The 19,722-nt window shown below is 42.7% G+C and overlaps 1 protein-coding gene and 1 pseudogene across 9 annotated transcripts in view; both read right to left on the bottom strand.

Annotated features, from left to right (window-relative positions):
• Positions 1-19,722, bottom strand: part of Ep400 (E1A binding protein p400) — a 106,290-nt gene that overhangs the window by 55,644 nt on the left and 30,924 nt on the right. For 8 of the 9 annotated variants that reach the window (XM_036172205.1, XM_036172200.1, XM_036172207.1 and 5 more), the window contains 10 exons: positions 18,461-18,551; positions 16,569-16,676; positions 15,688-16,070; positions 11,999-12,295; positions 10,601-10,786; positions 7,020-7,160; positions 6,471-6,549; positions 4,905-4,954; positions 4,345-4,402; positions 2,045-2,134 (listed from right to left, as the gene is read on the bottom strand). In XM_036172205.1, coding sequence (XP_036028098.1) covers positions 2,045-2,134; positions 4,345-4,402; positions 4,905-4,954; positions 6,471-6,549; positions 7,020-7,160; positions 10,601-10,786; positions 11,999-12,295; positions 15,688-16,070; positions 16,569-16,676; positions 18,461-18,551 — 1,483 coding nt within the window. The remainder of the gene's footprint in view (positions 1-2,044; positions 2,135-4,344; positions 4,403-4,904; positions 4,955-6,470; positions 6,550-7,019; positions 7,161-10,600; positions 10,787-11,998; positions 12,296-15,687; positions 16,071-16,568; positions 16,677-18,460; positions 18,552-19,722) is intronic. The other variant, XM_036172209.1, reaches the window with a different exon arrangement.
• LOC118572843 lies at positions 7,883-7,976 on the bottom strand (annotated as a pseudogene).

Below are 19,722 nucleotides of genomic sequence, written 5' to 3'. Positions count from 1 at the left end.
AATCTGAAGCTTCAGAACACCATTTCCTTACTGCTCAAAAAGTTTTAGCATTTTGGATTCTTGATTTTTAGATTAGGAATTTACAACCTGCAAATTCTAAAACTACATTTCTTTTCTCTGAAAACTAAGATGTATATCCATAATTAATACAAAATCTAAATTTTTTTCAGTTAAATTTATTATTATTAACATTTTTAGATTTTTTTGTTTTGTTTTGTTTTTTGAGACAGAGTTTCCTCTGTGTAGCTTTCGAGCCTGTCCTGGAACTCATTTTGTAGATCAGACTGGCCTCCAACTCACAGAGATCCACCCACTCTTGCCTCCTGAGGGATTAAAGGTGTGTGTCACCATGCCTGGCTACAAATGTGATTTTTGTTTTGTTTTGTTTTAAATTAAAAGTTTTTTTTTTTTTTTTTTTTTTTTTTTAAATCAGACACTATAGAAAGCCATTCATATGATCAAAGTGTAGACAATTCACGTCCCCTGGGGTGGAGAGAAGGCTCTGCAGTTAAGAGCACTGATGCTCTTCTACAGAAGCTCAGTTCATAGTATCCATGTCAGACAGCTCACAATCATCTGTAACATCTGTAATTTCTGCTTCAGAGGATTCAATGCCTCTGTGGTCACTTGAACTCATGCACGTACTCACATGCAGACACAAATCTATATATAATTAAGATAATAAAAACAAAACAAGAACCGGGCGGCGGTAGCACACGCCTTTAATCCCAGCACTTGGGAGGCAGAGCCAGGCTGATCTCTGTGAGTTCGAGACCAGACTGGTCTACAGTGCAAGATCCAGGGCAGGCACCAAAACTACAGAGAAACCTTGGGGGGGGGGGGGGGGGGGGAGGGGGGACGACCAACAAGAATTTGTATCTAAAAGATATAAGGAATTCAGTAAGTCAATTAAGGAAAAGAGGCAAGCAGACATGAGAAAATGCACCTCACTGTCAGAGAACTCCTCCTCCAAGCCACCAGGAGCTATTTTCACCACCAGCTCCAAGGTGACACCAGCAGAGCACGCAGCTTGGCACAGCCAACTGTGTATGTACGCTACATGATTCTGCATGGTCCATAACTAAACATATGTAGAGTCATTGTGTACAAACACCACAGAACAAGAGAATACCAACAATAGTACTGTTGGAATCAAAGTAACCGATGACATATCTATGTGTAAAATAGTGTGTAGAGTTAAGGTGGATGAAACTACTGGGAAGAACCACTGGACAGGAAAAGCAAGCCACACCTTACAATCCCATTGTCAAGGAACTCTGCTTCAGTCTCAATAGTGGCTAGGGAGACTCACAGAGGTGGGAGAGGAAAGTTCAGGAAGTGAGCCACAAAAGGTCTAGGTCAGCTGTGATCACCAGAATAGAACTCAACACCAGAGATTTGTTTCCTTGAACTTGGCAGCACTATGCTGTTGCAGAGTATTTGTTTAACTATGCAAAGATGTGCTACATTTATTTATGTTGTGGAATATTTGTTAACTATGTAAAGATGTGCTGCATTTGTTTGTTGTGGAATATTTGTTTAACTATATAAAGATGTGTTGCTATTTTACCTGCCTAAGGCACCTGATTGGTCTATTAAAAAGCTGAACGACCAATAGTGAGGGAGAAGGTATAGGTGGAACTTCCAGGCAAGGAGAGTAAGTAGGAGGAGGAATTTAGGCTCCAGGAAAGAAAGAAAAAGAGATGACAAGGCGACACCACAGGTCAGCCAGGCAAACATGGAGGAAGCAGGAAAGGAGGACATACAGAATGAAAGAAAGCCCCAAGGCAAAATGTAGATAAATAGAAACAGGTTAATTAAGTTAAAAGAGCTACAGGCCAAGCCTAAACTAAAGCTGAGCATTCATAATTAATAACAATTCTCCATGTCTTTATTTGGGAGCTGGTTGGTGGCCCAAAGGAAATGCCAATTCCACTATGCCCCATGTACTGCTGTCATCTGTATCTGCCATTATTTTCAAATGTTCCTGTGTATCTATTTACTCTTTAACGAAAGTATGTTCAGTGACACAGCGACAGCTTACCTTCTTTGGCCAGATTAGAAAGTTCTGTGTGATGGTCTACAATCCCTTCATGTGCTTCCTCCTCTTCGATGGTCTCTTCTTCATCTTCCACTAAAATGGTTATCATCAGAGGTCAGGGACATGAAAACTTCACTTGAATTTCTCAACATCACTAAACACTACTAAGCTTCAAAACTGTTTTACAGCTATTGAATAAACTGAATGTAAATACTTAAAATTTTCAGGCTGATTCTGGAAACCATTGTTGAACAAACAACAAATGGGAAGTGTTTCCCCTTTCACTGCAGCAGCCTGCCATCCACAGCCTGTTTCTTCAAAATGCAATAGACCCTACTAACTCAGAATGCTGGTAAAGTTCCCACCCATTGCAGAGCCCAGAAAAACTACATGCATACTTCCTGGGAGGCATGCTTTCTAGGAATTCATCACTGCCTACTACAAAGAAGAAGGGCTACAACCCAGACCAAGCACATGTCCTCCCCTTACTATACTGTGCTTCGAAAGCAAAGTCCTCAAACCAGCTTACACTCTGCAACCCTAACCTCTCAGAGGCAAGAGGCTGGCCAGAAAAGCTGCAGCCTCCTCAGCAGCAGTGCTTCAGCTGGCTTCTTTTCATCCACACTATCAGATGGCCCATTTCTTCCAAAATACATGCACATATTAGTGCACACATGCACATTCTCTGCCTACCATCTCTACCACATCCCCAAATTCCTTAGTTCCTCACTACAAAATCTCTACCATTCACCAAAATTGGCAAGGCACCAGATATCACATCCCTAGGCCCTGGACACATCTAGTCCTAGACATGAACAGCTTGGTGCAACCTTATGAGACAAGCCAGACCTATCTTGGAATTTCATTCTGCCATTTCTCCTGAACTTGCGTAACAGAGTAGATGACTTAGGAGAAAGAATAGTGAACAGGTGTGCTGGCCATGCTGACATCACAACTAGAGGGCAGCCTGGGACTATGTAAGGCAAAGAAACACAAAATTTAAGGTGATAACATTATCAGATACCTATCAGGCAAAGCAGCTCCTACTGAGTTTAATTTCCCCTAAACTAACCTAATATTTAACAAGGGGATGCCCTCAAATCAGCCAAACAGTCACATTTATACTCTACAAAGAAAATAATCTAAAATTAGTATACATGGCTAGATGCCACCCAAAAACATCTGCTCCCCAATCCTTTCTCAGTCTGCTAGCTGCACAGATGAACACATCCTAGCTTACCAACATCAACAGGGAGCCAAGGAGAGAAAGACAAGAACTTATCCTAAATCATTCCAAGAGGACACTTGTTTGCCTGGAGGCACCAAAATTGCTCCTGATCTCTACCTTTCTCCAGCTTCAGTGCCAACAGAGTTGTGTGAACAGCTGAACAAAAGGGACCACCTCCCAGGAGAACAGCTAAAAGAAGAGACAGAAGACTAGGACAGAGGAACAAATGGGAGAAACAAGAGCACTTTGAAGAACACCAAGTTGCTATGTCAGTGCAGAGCAATGGAAGCCAAGCTTCTAGTTCCTGAGAGCCACTGTCACTCATTTATTTATCCTCTGGAGTGAGACAATCCTGACATCTACCACACTAATAATAACCTGGCCCAACAAGAATCAACCCGTATTAGAACCTCAAATTTGCAAAACTCTGGAAGTTTACACACTGCCAGTCAAGCTAGTAAAGTTACAGTGCTGCTGAGACCACTGGGGCCTCACTCCTCTAGCATCTGTTACATTACACACTGTCTTGTTTCCTTCCTCTTTTCCTACAACCAGGAGCCAGGACACATTTGTTTGCAAACAGGTCAGAAGCCGTGGACACAGGCCAATCTCAAGTCACTCACCAAAGTTACATCTGTGTTCTACTTTGAACCAAATGTCCACATTTAAAAATGACTGGGGCTCCTCCCAAAGATCCCAGCATGGTGACTGTGGTGGGCAGTGAGCATGTCTTCCTTTAACAGGCACATCTACCCTAATGTACTGAGGTCACTCCTTGAGGACAGAAATAAATGTGACTCTGAACCATCTCTATGTACCCCTAAGGCTCTCCAAATGCACCTGGGTTTCCAGAGATCACAAAATAAGACACCATCAAATTGCTACGTTAACACCCCAAGTCCTCTGGAGACACCAAAAGTGACTCTTTTTATTCAAAGACTCCCGGATAAATACAAAGATTAAACTTTCTAACCAATTTAAAATAACAAGTCCAACAGCCAAAGTCAGCATAGCTGACAATATGACAATACAGAGTGCACATTCTGCTTATGATCTCAAGGGAGAGGGGACGGACCTTCATCATCAGTCAAAGATGTGCTAGCTTTTCTTTTCCTTCCAGATAGTCCTAGATCCTGAAACAGAATAAAAATCAGAAATGTGGGATTTAACAACATAGAATGAGGTGTCAAGGTTAAAGTGTCTATTTAGCAGATGTCCACTGGAGAGCATCAAGGCATTTGCTGGGGAATCATGGCATAGATACCAAAGAGAAGAGGAGTAAGAATGTAGATCTTTAATTACTGTATACAACTGCATCCTCTCAAATTCACAGATTCATACCCCAGTGAGACTACAGCTATTAAGTACCGCTTTCTTTTGTTGCTGTTCTTTTTCAAGACAGGGTTTCACTGTGCAGCTTGGCTGTCCTGGAACTCACTCTGTAGTCCAGACTGGCCTCAAACTCAAGAGTGATCTGCCTGCTTTTGCCTTCCAAGTGTTGGAAGTAAAGGTGTGCACCACCACCCAACGCCACTGTATTTTCAAATAAGACTGATTTCATAGCCTACTAACTTCTCCAGGAAATATAACAAGCCCACTCTTTGCATCAAAGAGCAACAACAACTCTGTACTTACCAGAAAGTGTTCTGGTGATGTATCAAATCCCTTTAATCTGGACTCTTTCCCTAAAGAAACAAGAAATACAGTATTATCACCAAAGCTGTGGCAAGATGATGCTTTTTAACTCAGCAACTACTGTCTGCTTATACAAGCTGAGGTCTATGGCCATCAACACTCAAGGATAGGGAGTGCAAATTCCATCTCCTCCCCTGCATACTAACCCAGCCTCCCTCTTGGTAACCCAGAAAAGCTGTTTTCATCTTTTAATTCTTTTTTATGCTTACTGTTTGTTTTTTGAGTCAAGGTCTAGCTGACTGAGTTCAAGCTGGCTTCAAATACATAAACCCTTGCCTCTAACTGCTAAACACTGGGATTCAAACTTGTGGTGTCACTTTGACTAGCTCTCAGTTTACAGTGCTTAGCTCTCAGTTTACAATTCTACAACTTTAGCAATGGCCATCTCTCGGCCTGCTCCCTCACCAATAATATGAGAGGTATAAGGGCTCCTGAAACATTCCAAGGACTAGAGAAGACAGTGAGTGCCACTTGTGGTGTCTCACATGTACCTAAGTATTCAATAACTGGGGGCAACTACTGCAGAAATATCTTAGTGGTGCAAAGGTACTGTACCAGCCCAATCCCTAAAGGGTCCTATGCCTGACAGATAAAGCAATTGGTTTGTTTACTGTCCAGAAACAGGACTTAAATTCTGAAAGCATTCAGAATCAACCAACTTTGGGTTGACATACAGTAAAAAGAGCAAAAGAGCTGATAAAGAACTAAACTGTTGCTGGGCCTGGTGGTGCACACCTTTTAATCCTAGTACTTAGGTGCTGGAGGCCAATCTTTCCTCCTGAGTCGGGACAAGGGCTGCAGAGTGAGATCCTATCTTTCCCCAACACCCACCCTCTTCATATATGTGTGTGTGTGTGTGTGTGTGTGTGTGTGTGTGTGTGTGTGTACAAAATAAAACAAGAACAAATGCATGCACATGGTCTCCCTAACCAATGAGCTCTCTAGCCAAAACCAGGAAGCTGCACAAAATATAACATGAAAAATTCTAAGCCCATGTGTATATATCCTATAATGCAAATGCAAAGCCTCACAAATGTTAGGTGGGCACTCTGTACCTGAGATCCATTAAGACTATCTTTAAAAGCTTGGCAAGATGGCTCAATGGTTTAAAAAAAAAAACAAAAACAAAAACTCATCAATCCTGATAATCTAAGTCCAATCCCCAGAACCCATATGACAGAAGAAGAAGCAAGTCTCACAAATTATACTTAGATCTTCACAGGCATGTGGTTGCACACATTCACCCATATACATACAAAACAAATAAATAAACCTTTAAGAATCCTTTAAAACTATAGCTGGGCCAGAAAGATAGGTCAGAAAGTGAAGACCCTTACTGCCAAGCCTGACAGCCTGAGTTTGATCCTTAGGACCCACATGATGGAAGGAGAGAACCATCTCTAGAAAGTTGTGCTCTGACCCCCACACATGCCATGGTGCACATGTGCGTCTTCCCCCACCCCACACTAAATAAATAAATGTAATAACAAAGTTTCAATATCATACCTCTTCTGGAAACTTTCTGTAAATTTAAGGCTTTTTTCCTTTTCTCTTCTAATTCTACTTGTAGTTTTATTTCCACAACCTTAAAAAAAAAAAGGATGACTAAGCAAGCAAGTCATTAAGGATGTAAACTGTACAATTTTGCACTAACACATTAAACTCACACAAAAAGCCAACCTCATTCACAATATTTAGGAAAGTAACTCAATTGGGTGCTCTCCTCTTTATTTTGTATCCTAGCCTATGCTGCTCAAATTCTATCAGGTGGAAGAGTATGTAGATGGGAGCAGGTATCCTGAAGACTCTGCCTTTCACAGCCATAGCACACCAAGAACTACCTGACAGGCCTTCACTAAATTCTCATTTCAAAGCTGTGGCTTCCACCAGTATAAAGAGGTCAGAATGGGCTCATCTTAACCTTGCAGAAGGCTAACAACACAGGGTACACATGCATGAATGCTGGAGCTGTGAGGCTGTCACCTGGAACACTGCCTCACAGCTTGGACACATATGATTTTTTTTTTAAAGATTCCAATGAATTCTAGCATCTACCTGTTCAATATTTGACCAAAAATATTCTATTTCGCGGGCTGTGGTAGCAGCAATGCGTCTCAGTCTGCTCTGCTCTTCCTTCTTCCCTCTTTCCTCACGAAGTTTCTTTTCCTCATGATGCCGGGCTACGGTTCTGACAAGCTGGTGAAGAAAAGTTTAAGAATTGTAGTACTCAGGTTGGCAAGATGGTTCAGCAAATAAAGGCACTTAGGACCAAGCCTAAGGGCTTGAGTTTGATTCCCCAAGAGCCAAATGGAATAGAAGGGAAGAGCCAACATGTTGTTCCCTGACCTCCACATGAATGTGCACACACAGAGAGGGAAAAAAATACAAAGAGAAAAAAATAAATTGAAGACTTCTCAGCCTAAAGTCACAGGAAGCTGAGGATCACGAGTTCAAGACCAGCCTGGTTCACAAAGAGAAACCATTTCACAATAAATAAGGCCACATATAATTCACTGACCGGTACCTCCTAGGCCATTAGGCACACTAGATGAAAACTTGTCTACAAGCAAATAAATACTATCAATTTTTTGCCTGACTTTCTAGAGTTTTTTTCTCAGATATGAAACACTATATAGTACTACAACCTTCTTTTCCTGTTTCATGTGATTAATATCTTACCATTCAACAAATACAAACATGTCTAATGGGCCACTGAGTATTTCATTGCATGAATGCAGCTAAATGTTCCTACATAATGGAAATTGTTGGGTTGAGATAATTCACATTTTTCCCTAAACAAAATGATGTTTATTTTCTTATTTTTGAGAAAGGGTTGTGCTGACATTTTTTTTTTTTAACAGTAAAGTGAGTATGTACAAGAGCACACATGCATATGCAGGTAGGTGCATGTGAGTGTTAAAAATAGGGGACACTTCATGAATTGGAGTGTCATTCTTGCACAAGGGCCATACTAATCTTCTCTGTATTTTATTATATGTGCTACGGAAGCAAGCAATAACTTTTTTTCTTTTCGGTTTTTGAGACAGAGTTTCTCCATGTAACAGCTCTGGTTGTCCTAAAACTTGCTCTGTAGACCAAGCTGGCCTTAAACTCACAGAGATCTACCTGCCTCTGCCTCTTGACTATTGGGATTAAAGGTGTGCATGACCACTGTCCAGCAAGCAATGACTTTTTAAAAAAGACTTACTTTTAAGTGTATGAGTGTATTTTGCCTACATATGTGTGTAGTGCCTACAGAGGCAATAAGACATCAGATCCTCTAGAATTAGAATTATAGTTGTAAAGCATCATGTGGATGGGTGCTGGGAATCAAACTAGGGTCCTCTGAAAAAGCAGCCAGTACTTTTAACAGCTGAGCTATCCCATCAGCCCCCAAACTGACATTTTTAAAAAAATATAATTTATTTGTTTTTATTTTATTTGCATTGGTGTTTTGCTGCAGACTGTGTGAGGATGTCAGATCTTAGAGTTACAGACAGTTATGAGCTGTCATGTGGGTGCTAGAACTTGAACCCAGGTCCTCTAGAAGAGCAGTCAGTGCTCTCAACTGACCTTTTTTTTTTTCTTTTTGGGTTTTTTCAAGACAGGGTTTCTCTGTGTAGTTTGGAACCTGTCCTGAATCTTGCTCTGTAGACCAGGCTGGCCTCGAACTCACAGAAATCCGCTTGGCTCTGCCTTCCGAGTGCTGGGATTAAAGCACCACTGCCCGGCCTTAACTGACATTTTTAAGGTTTCCTTTTTTGTTGTTAAGATGCATATGTATATACCTTTTTGTTGTTGTTTTTGGCAGGGTCTCATTTAGCCCAGATTGGCCTCAAATGCACTATGAGCCAAAGATGACTGAACTTCTTATCCTCTTACCTCCACGCCTACCCCAAATTTTAGAATTATAGCTTACAAGTGTGTACCACCACATCTGTTTTATAGATGCTGGAAATCAACCCCAAGGGCTTCAAGCATGTTAGACAAACACTCTGCCAAGTCAACTACATCTCAGTATTAAGATTTTAATTTTATTTTAGGAGATAACTTCTCACTATATAGCTCTGACTGCCCTAAAACTCACAGCAAGACCAGGCTGGCTCTGAACTCAGAGTTCTACCTGCCTCTGCCTCCCAAGAACAGGATAAAAGGTTGTGACCTACCATATTTGGCTTAAGATTTTACTTTAGCCAGGCAGTGGTGAAGTATGCCTTCAATCCTAGCACTCGGAAGGCAGAGGCAGGCGGATCTTTGTGAATTCGAGGCCAGCCTAGTCTACAGAGCAAGAAAGGTGCAAAGCTACACAACACAGAGAAACCCTGTCTCAAAAAACCAAAAAAAAGATTTTACTTTAAAGAATTTTTTTTTTTATGTGCTCCCATGTTTTGCCTGAATGTATGTATATGTGTGTACCATATGTATGCCTGGTACCCTCAGAGCCAGAAGAGTGTCAGAACCCCTGGAACTTGAGTTATAGATGGTTTGGGTTCCCATGTGGATTTGGTAATTGAACCCAAGTCCTCTGTAAGAGCAGCAAATGCTCTTAACCACTGAACCATTTCTCCAGATCAAGATTCTATTTCTAAGCTATCAGTTTGTGTTCCCAATGGGAATACTCTATATACTGGCCAGTAGCAGCTCCAGAAAGTAGGGAGAACAATTGAAGGTAAGAACTCATTCAGCACAGAGTGCATACCAACAACCACTGTCTACCTCATCTGGGATAGAAAAGCACTCAACTACAATGACACCTTGCACTGGTCTCTCACTGACCCTCTTAAGACCTCCGTGAAAGCTCTCCTTGGAGATAGCGTCTGTTTCTCCCTGTCCTAGTGAGAAGGAAGGGTAGATGTAGGCTTACTGTGCAGAGCTGGCCCCTCATATAGCCTATGAATTCTGTGTTGCTCTTCAGCCTACCTACCCTACTCCACAATGAAAGGATAGCTGAGTTCCACCCAGAGGCCAAAGTTTTCTAGAAACCTGTCTTGCTATTTTCATTTTTGTAGAGTGAATAGTATCACCTCTCAAGTCTCTGAAGGACTGTGCCTGCTGTGGGAACAATACAAGGAACGAACAAACTCTCCACCAGAACTAGAGACAGCTCAGACACACAGTTAAGCAGTGACACACCAGGGGCAGGAGTGAAGGCAGAGGATAAGCATACTGCCCAGCACCTTACACCAGGCATTCCTAACCTCCAGCCTCTGCAATAATTACCTGACCAGCTCTGGGTGCCCTGAAAGCATCCAATTCCTAACCGGCAAGCAAATTGGAAGGAAAAGAAACCCAATCTCTGTCTCAGTTTCCACCTACACAACAGAAGATGCTTTTTCCACACATTAGGATTCAAAAGTCTTAAGGGAATGGGCTAAGAGTTCCATCCATTGCCACTTTCAGCAATTTTTTATTTTTTGATTTTTCGAGACTATGTAGCTCTGGCTATGCTGGAACTCACTCTGTAGAGCAGACTGGCCTCAAAGTCACAGAGATCTACCTGCCTCTGCCTCCCAGTGCTGTGAATAAAGGTGTGTGCCACCACCATTAAGGTATGTGCCTGGCTCACTTACAGCAATTTAAATCCCAACTACTCCAAGATACAAAGCATGAATGACCACCCCATGTTTCAAACCTACCTTCTTAGCAGCAGCCAGTTTCCACTTCCGCTCTTGAGCAAAGTCTGTGGCCATCCACTGCATCTCTTCTAGCAGATAATCCCAGTGAGATTTAGGGCGCGGAGCCTCTTGAAGCTTTGGCAACCGCCTTAGGGACCACAAGCCTTCCTTCCTTAAATCTGCTATTCGCTGATGGATCTGATTTTCCTGTAAGGAACATAGATATGAGGGGTAAGGGTCAGCATGACTAGAAGGAAATTAGCCCACTATGGTCAATTTCACCACAAAGCAAAGACGTTAATGAGTCTACTTCAAGCACAGAAGGCTGTGTTATTTGGTCCCAGTCCTGGTTTCTAATGATCATAAACCAAGAGTTCAGTTTTGTTGTTTTGTTTGTTTGTTTGTTTGTTTGTTTTTTCGAGACAGGGTTTTACTGTGTAGTTTTGGAGCTTGTCCTGAATCTCGCTCTGTAGCCCAGGCTGGCCTTGAACTCACAGAGATCTGCCTGACTCTGCCTTCCAAGTGCTGGGATTAAAGGTGTGTGCTACCACCACTCGGCACCAAGTGTTCAGTTTTAAACTATCACAGTCTTTAAATAATATAATGAAATGCACACCACAAACCAGAATACAAGCTGAACCCCCACTGTGTTGTATGATGACATTCCTCTTTAATTTGTTCAGCGACTCCCTTAACCAAACTGGAAGCAAGATCTCCCAAACTCAAGAATGTGGTGATATTTTATTCATGCTGTAACAAATAAAGCTTGCCTGGAGATCAGAGGATAAAGCCAGCCATTATATTAAATATAGAGACCAGGCAGTGATAGCACATGCCTTTAATCCTAGCATCCATCCAGGAGGCAGAGATTCATCCAGATCTCTGTGAGTTTCAGGTCACTTTGGGAAGAGAACCAGACGGGGCAGCACAAGCCTTTAATCCCAGCACTAGTTAACAATAGAGATCTGCATGTCTGTACAGACAGACATGAAGTGATAGAACTGGGCAGAAAGAGGAAGTGATGTAGCTGGGTGGAGAGAGGAAGATGGCAGGGCACAGAAAGGTATATAGGAATGAGCACACAGGAAGTAGCTCTCTCTTGGACTGAGGATTTCCTAGCAGTAAGAACTTGTGGCTATGGCTTGTTCTATCCCTCTGATCTTTCAACTTTCACCCCAATTCTCTGGGTTTTTTTCTTTTTTTCCCCCTGGAGCTGAGGATCGAACCCAGGGCCTCGAGCTTGCTAGGCAAGTGCTCTACCACTGAGCTAAATCCCCAACCCCTATCTCTGGGTTTTTTTATTAACACATTTAGCAATTCATGTTACACAGGTATTAGAGGCTAGCCTAGAAAAACCTAAGATTCCTCCAAACAAACAAACCAAATTAGTATGTTCTGTATCTGCCTGGGCACACTTACCAGTGTTATTTGTTCTGCCAGTTTATCCTGAGAACCGTCCTGGGATGAGGCTGCATTCTGAGCAGGACTCTGTGGCTTGGGGGGAGCTGGCACTGCTGCCCCTGGAGACCGGGAAGTGATGGGAGACAGAGCCTTGCTGGTGGCAGAAGAGGGTCTGTGCACTGGTGAAGAACGAGCAGGCGAGGGTCCAGGGCCTGAGCCACTCACGGGTACAAGGGATGAGGAAGAGGAGGAAGTGGGCAGAGACCGCTGGCAGGGCTGGGCAGAGTCCAGGGGGGGCCTGGTCGATGCCACTGTCTAGCAGGTAGAAGACAAGTGAATCAGGGTCAGGACAAGGCTTCCACAGGTTGAGATGCCCAAATGCCAGAGAGTTCGACAGACACAGGCCAGCACAGTCAGTGCCTTCCTCTCCATGGCAATACATGCATGCACACAAAATTAATCCCATTACCAACCACAAGCTAGATGATGTCCAAAGATTAAATTGTTGTACTGCATAGAACCTAACAAAATCTCCACTATAAACTGCACTTTAGTACCTTGTTATATTATCTCAGAGGTCATGGAAGTTTTTCCTCTTCTTCAGCTTTTTTTCTCTTACTTTTAAAAGGTAATTTAATTTTTTTTTTCCCTTAAAAAAAAAAAAGCAAAGCAAAACAACACAACTTTGATTCTGTAGCTAGGTGGCTTTGTGCTTCCTGCGTCAGTCTTCTGAGGGCGGGGCTACAGGCACACACCATCACACGCAGTTTTTCTCTTGCAGTTTTAGAAGGTGGTGCTGTCTTCTTAATTTCTTGTAATGCTTTTGGGTCTAAACTGGCAAGTTTTACTTTTTCATTTATGCAGAACTAAAATTTGTATTTCTAGGCATATAAGGAAGGAAAGGCAGTTGCTTTGACCATGAAGTCACAAGAAAAGAAAGCAGAATAAAAGTCACAGGACTGAGCACCAGCACTCATCTCTGTTCACTGGCAGCATATACAACGTGACCAAACACCTCAAACCCCTGTTGCCATGCCTTCCCCATCACAATGGGTTGTATCCTTAAACCATGAGCCAGAAGTCCCTTCATCCCTTAATTTAAAGTAAAATAAAAACACACAGGACTGTTTTAGCTATAGAAAAATGAATAATGCAATGCTAAACGTAGGTTTTTATTTATATTATATTTTCATGTAACAACATCACTCAAATGTCAGATGAGCTTATTATTTTTAGGTATACTTTTTAGAGACAAGATCTCAATATTGTAGTTCAGGCTGGCCTTGAACTCTCCATCCTCCTGCCTCAACTTCTTGAGTACCAGGATTATAGGCCAGCACCACCATGTCCCAGCTTGGCTTCTTACATCTTTTTAACAGACCCATGTATGTCTCTTGTGGCAGGAAGGCTGGAAAGGTAGAAAACCTTTCTGTACTGTCCAGAAGCCAACCTCATAAAAGGGGCCTCAACCACAGCAAGTCTGTGTAAAGTTCTCCAGGAACCCAGGGAGGAGGCCACTCAGAGAGAGGTGAAGGCCAGGAATAGACTAGTAGGAAGGCCAATCAAGACCACCAGGGCAAGAAAGACTCAGCAGACATAGTCTCAGGATTTGACAATGACCCCCATGGCAGGGGTCGGTACATACACATAGAAATCAAGCTTCCTGGAAGTACAGCCACCGCTATTCACTCATAAACTGCTGGTAGCTATGTTTTCAGAAACAAAGACGAGGAACCAACAGAAGCAGAATGGCCTGCAAAGCCAAATTTCTCCCATGACCCTTTACAGAAAACAGAAGCTAATCCCAGCCCAACCCTTAAGAAACAAGGGCCTCCCCACCATCCTGGGGATTGACCCGAGGGCCTCAGACATGCTAGGCAAACAGTCTACTCAGCTTTCTTTTAATTTTGTGCAATGGGATCTCTCTAAGTTGGCCAAGATAGCCTTCAACTTGCAATCACCTTGTCTCAACCTCCCAAGTAGCTAGGACCTGTGTTTCGAGGTCCAACTAGTAATGGGTTTCTATAGATTTATGGGTTTTTTTAGAAAGATTTTAAATTACTTATATATATGTCTCTGTATGAGTATGTATGTGCACGTGGGTATAGGTACCCTTGGATGTCACAAGAGGATGACAGAACCTCTGGAACTTGTCTCACAAGTGGTTGTAAACCATCCACTATAGATACTATGAACTGAACTCAGGTCCTCTGCAAGAGTAGTATGTGTTCTTAACCACTGAATCATCTCTCCAGCCCTGTACAGTTTCTTAAAAGCCATTTACTATAGCTGATCCCTTTTTTTGTTTTGTTTTTTTCCAAGACAGGGTTTCTCTGTGTAGCCTTGGCTGTCCTGGAACACACCCTGTAGACCAGACTGGCATAGCTGATTCTTTTAACAACAAAGGTAGGAAACAAAGGTTTAAAAAAAAAAAAAAAAAAATCACCGTGCTGCTCTAAGTGAGGACTGTGACTCCAAAAGAAGTAAGATCACATTCTTGAAAGCAAGGCCATGGGGAACCTGGCATAGTGGAGCGCAACTTTAATCCCATCACTCAGGAAAGGGAAGCAGGTTGATCTCTGTGAGTTCCAGCAAAGTGAGTTCCAGGACAGTCAGGGCTGTTATACAGAGAAACCTTCTCTCAGAAAAAAAAAAAAAAATCAAAAACAAAACAAAAGCCATGGGGACAGAGTTTAGTGGCCCTGGGGGGAGTTTACCCTCCTTCCCTAACCAAGTGTGTAGAAGACCCCCATACCTTCCTACCTCAAAGCTCTAGAATAGCCCAAGATACTTACAACATAGGTGATAACATGTCAAGTTTTTAACCTGTGGCCTGAACTTCTCATAAAATGGGAATAGCAAATTCCACTTCACAAAGTTGCTAGGTAGAGAAACTAATGCCAATGAAGTCCCTACCACGGCACATGGTAGTCAGTATAGACAGTTCTTCCCTTTCTGCGCACATCTCTTTGGAACTTAAGGCTTTTCTGAGTAGTTCCCTTAATAATATGAGGGGGGTGAGAGCAAAGGGGCCCAGCACTCCCACTGACTCCCATCTGTGCTTTAAAGCTGGTGTACCTGCCATGCTGCACAGTCTCACTGGACTCCAGGGACTGGAGTAAGCACTCACAAACCCACAGAGGTGTGAAGTCAGTGAGGAGGAGGAGCATCCTCAACACTACAACAGGCACAGTTTCGTCTACACTGGTGGAATTCATCATATTGGAAAAAAGGGAAAAGAGGCAGCAAAGGAGGAAACCTAGCTGATGGTGAAGATCCTGGCTTCACCCTCAAACACAGCTGGAGTCAACTCTGAATCATCCATGTCTCTTTGAGTCAGTCTCACAACTTTTAAGACTGGTAAAATTGTTCACAGTCTAAGGGTTCCCAGAAGACAAATGGGGTGACAAATACAACCCACTCCAAACAGCAGGTGACTCAACAGGTCGAGGTTTCCTCTACTAAGAGCAACAATAATAATGATTTTCTATTACTTTAATGATTGTTATTACAGAGCCAAATAGAATTAATTTGCAACTGCTACAATAACCAACTGTGCTAAAAGGGTAAGTAAAGCTGCTCCCAGGAATGTGCAGGTTCAGTGTAGACCACACTACCAAATACCTAAACTGCAAGCCACCTTTGCAGACTGTTTCCTCGTTTCTTCTGCACCTCACTAGTCAAAACAGCCAATGTCCACAGAGTACCTGGGTCTGGGAAGAAAGCTGAGAGGTCTGCATCTGTGCCTTCCCGGGCATCGGAATGTGGAGGGCCGGCTGGGCAGGCTGTGGAGGAGCAGCGAGCTGGCTGGGCAGGGGGGCAGGGATGGGGGCATTCAGCTGTTGAGTCTTCACTGGGATTTGGAGCTGAGTTGGGGCTTCCACCATCTGTGACTGCTGTGAAAACTGTAAGGTGGAAGGGAGGGTTGTGGCTGGGACACTGGCTGGAGGCAGCCTCGCAGGGAGCTGTGGCGGTGGGGTATGCAAGCTGGCGGCGTTCTGCACAGGAGGCCCTGTGGAGGGGTCATACTGCTGCTGGCTCTGCTTCTGTCCAGTGATCTGTGTAGCCTGAGGAGTTGGGGGCATCCCTCCTGCAAAATAAAAAAGATCCCAAAGCAATGATCTCAGTGCAGAGCAGCTTCCACCAAGTGACTCACAAGGACACACACTGGACATTCTGTTGCTCACATGAGAACTGTTACACTCAAAATGGGAGTGTCCTAGGCAGACCTAAAGGTCAGGATGAGCACACAAAGAAGGAAAGAATGCACCCAACTATTGCAAGTTAGTACTAAGCAAAACAAGCATCAAATAACCACAGGGTACCTGACAGCAGTAGCAATAAGGAACACAGAAATAAAATCACTTGAAAGCACAATGTGGAGATGATGTGTGGCTCCCACTAGAATGGCAAGAACCTGTCTCCAGGGGCTTTCTCAATTGATTGAGGTGCAAAGACATGTACCCACATGGGAAATTCCACATCCAGTACACTCCCTTGACTGTACGGCCCTAATCTGGGCCAGGCTCTAGGTTTTGGGCATTCCCTCACAACGAACTAAGAGTGCTGCTCTACTGCTGGGTCTTACCTTGGACTGTCGGCATTAACTGCTGCAGAGGGACTCCTGCATTCACCCCTGGATGCTGGAAAACTACCCCTGGATGACCCACTTCAAGACGAGGTCTCTTAGACTGCTCTAGAATAATTTTCAAGAAAGGTGTTGTTTCATATAAAAATAAAACCACAGAAGTAGTAGGAAAAAAAAAAAAACATGAGTAAGTGTTTTTATAATCTTTGAAAAGGGAAGCCCTTCTATGCTATAAGGGATAAGACTGACAGTTTCATTAAAATTTTGATAGTACAAAGAAAAGCATCATACAAAGGTCAAAGGACAAGCAACAACGGAGACATTACAACACATGACTGGCAGAGGCTCACTTAATCATTCTCAAAGCACTCACGAATAACATGAGAAGTTTCAATGCCCAGGACAATTGACAGAGAACATCAATATCGAGCCAGGGACAGAGTCACAAATGTTTAATGAGCAATAAAAGCTCCTGTGCAATCTTACTCAGAATCAGACAACCACATCAAAACAGGAGATGTGACTTCAACCTTAGTCAGACCACCAAAGATTACAAGATTTATCAAAATAAGGAAAATGGACAAAATGTGAGAGCCAGAAACTGTTGACAGTAGTGGAATCGGACATGCCTGCTGGTGGGCAGTTTGAGAGCAACACTAAAGTTCATTCAAGAGGCTGTTCCTTCAAACCAGATATGTCAAATGAAAATTTCAGACTATATGTCAAGTCTCTGCTCATTCTGGCAGAAAAACAAAACAAAACAAAAGAAACGTAGTAATAAACAAGGAAGACTTGCAAAGAATGACTGATAAAAGTCAACTGGCCAAAGCCATGTATAGTGGCACACACCTGCAAACTCAGCACTGGAGAGCCAGAGAGGCAGGAGGTTCCCTCCAAGTTAAAGGCCAGCCTGAGCTACATAAAGAGTTCCGGGCCAGCCAGGTCTCATGAAACAGAATCTTTTTTTATTTTTATTTTTATTTTTACTTGTTATGTATACAGTGTGCTGTCTGCATGTTTGCCTGCAGGCCAGAAGAGGGCATCAGGTCTCATTATAGATGGCTGTAAACCACCATGCAGTTGCTGGGAATTGAACTCAGGACCTCTGGAAGAGCAGTCAATGCTCTTAACCTCTGAGCCATCTCTCCAACCCATGAGACAGAATCTTAAAAAAAAAAATAGTAATAATAAAAGTTCATCCACACAGCAGAACATGGTGCAGACATCTGAAGATTCAGACGCACTGACTAGGAAAGTAACCTATTATGGTCATTATTTTTTTAAAGTGACTCTGTATCTGTGTGTTTACATTTTAGTTTTTTCAGAGTAACTCATATGTATGGAAATTTGGGGTATGTACAGAAGAATGTGTGATAATCTCAAAATACTGACAGCGGCCCTTGCTGTGGCTGCAGAAGCAGCAGACACAATCAGAGACAGCTCTGTGTCACCTTCTCAACTATTGTAGCCTCTCACAGTTTAAAAAAAGGAGTGCCAGGAAGTGATGGTGTACACTTTTAATCCCAGCACTGGGGAGGCAGACTCAGGGGAATTCCTGTGAGTTCCAGGCCAGCTAGTGATACACAGAGAAACCCTATCTTAGGGGGGAAAAAAGTGTTATCACATTGCGGGGGGGGGGGGGGGGGGAGCACGAGGTGCATGGTTGTTTAAAAATAGCTTCCAAATGGCCTAACAGTGAGTCACACCATAATGATTGTTCATGGGAAAGCAGATGGAATGTACAGAAGTTTCTAACTTCAATACAGACAAAAACTTGTGCAAATATTTTAGCTGATAATAACCAAAAGAAAAATTAACTTAGAAGAAATTAAGTTCTTTAGAAACATGTGGCAACTAAACCACCAATGTACTGTTGGCCATGCCGGGCATACCTGTGGGTGGCATCACCTGCTGCCTCTTAAAGGGGTCGGCTTCTGTGGCACTGCCAGGCCCCACCACTAGGCTCCCAGTCAGGGCTTGGTGCTGAAAGAAAAAAAAAAAATGAAAATCAGTAAGATTCTTATTGTTACAACCATCAGAAGAATGACACACACTAAAACTACCATACCTACTCCAAACCCTGACCTCTCTCCTTTTAGTAAGCCTCCTTTTAGCAACTGCTACTACCTACAGCAAGTATTTAAACACACACACACACACACACACACACACACACACACACACGTGGAATGTATATTTACATATCAGCAATACTGTAAGATTCTAACTTACCTCTTAGAAGAAAAAAAAAAAAGGACTGGTAAAGATCTATTTTTCTGGTTTTAAATGGAATTTCAAATCATCACCAATCTACGAGCTTCAAAAACTAGCTTTAACAATTGAATGACAGCAAAAGGGCTGAACTGGAAAACCTTCCTTTCAGTTCGAGGCTATAGCTTGGCTGGCCTAAGGTCATATACTACCTGGCCCAATTTCACACCAACAACTCAGAAACAGAAGGAAAACTACAGGTGCCTTCCTACTGGGGAACAACATAAAAACCCTAATTAACAACGATCTATCTGGAATCTCCAAGATGATGTTTTTTGATTACCACCTCTCTCTCCCTCTCTCCCTCCCACCCCCTTTCTGTATACACACACATACACACACACACACACACACACACACACACACACACACACACTGTATACACATATATGTGTATTACAAATGAAATATGTATGTTATTTAAATAAGGTTTAAATAAAGCAGAGGAATTCAATCTGTATGAGTGACATGGTTTCAACTAGCTGCATTTGACATTCTAGAAAAGGCAGAACTAGGTTACATGGAGTGGGTGGGAGGGATGGGTAGAATACAGAATATTTTATATGACCATCATGGCAGTCTAAACCTACAATAAGCACAGCAACAAGAGGGAGCCCCAGTACATACTACAAACTCTGGATGACAATAATGTCCATGCAGGATCACTTAAAAAAGTGAACCCCTATGGGGGATGTCAACAGGAATAAGGCTACACACGTTGGAAGACAGGAAAAAGGAATTTGGATAATCTTTGTACCTTATTTCTATTCTGCTATAAACCAAAAGCTGACCTAAAATAGTCAGGCTTGATGTGCATGTCTTTAAACCTAGCACCCAGGAGGGAGAGGCAGGTGAATCTCTGTGAGTTCAGGCCAGCCTGGTC

The sequence above is a fragment of the Onychomys torridus genome, chromosome 22, assembly GCF_903995425.1.
Source record: "Onychomys torridus chromosome 22, mOncTor1.1, whole genome shotgun sequence".
Classification (NCBI taxonomy): Eukaryota; Metazoa; Chordata; class Mammalia; order Rodentia; family Cricetidae; genus Onychomys; species Onychomys torridus.
The sequence above is the reverse complement of the archived record's forward strand: the minus strand, read 5'-3'. Positions and strand labels throughout refer to the sequence as shown.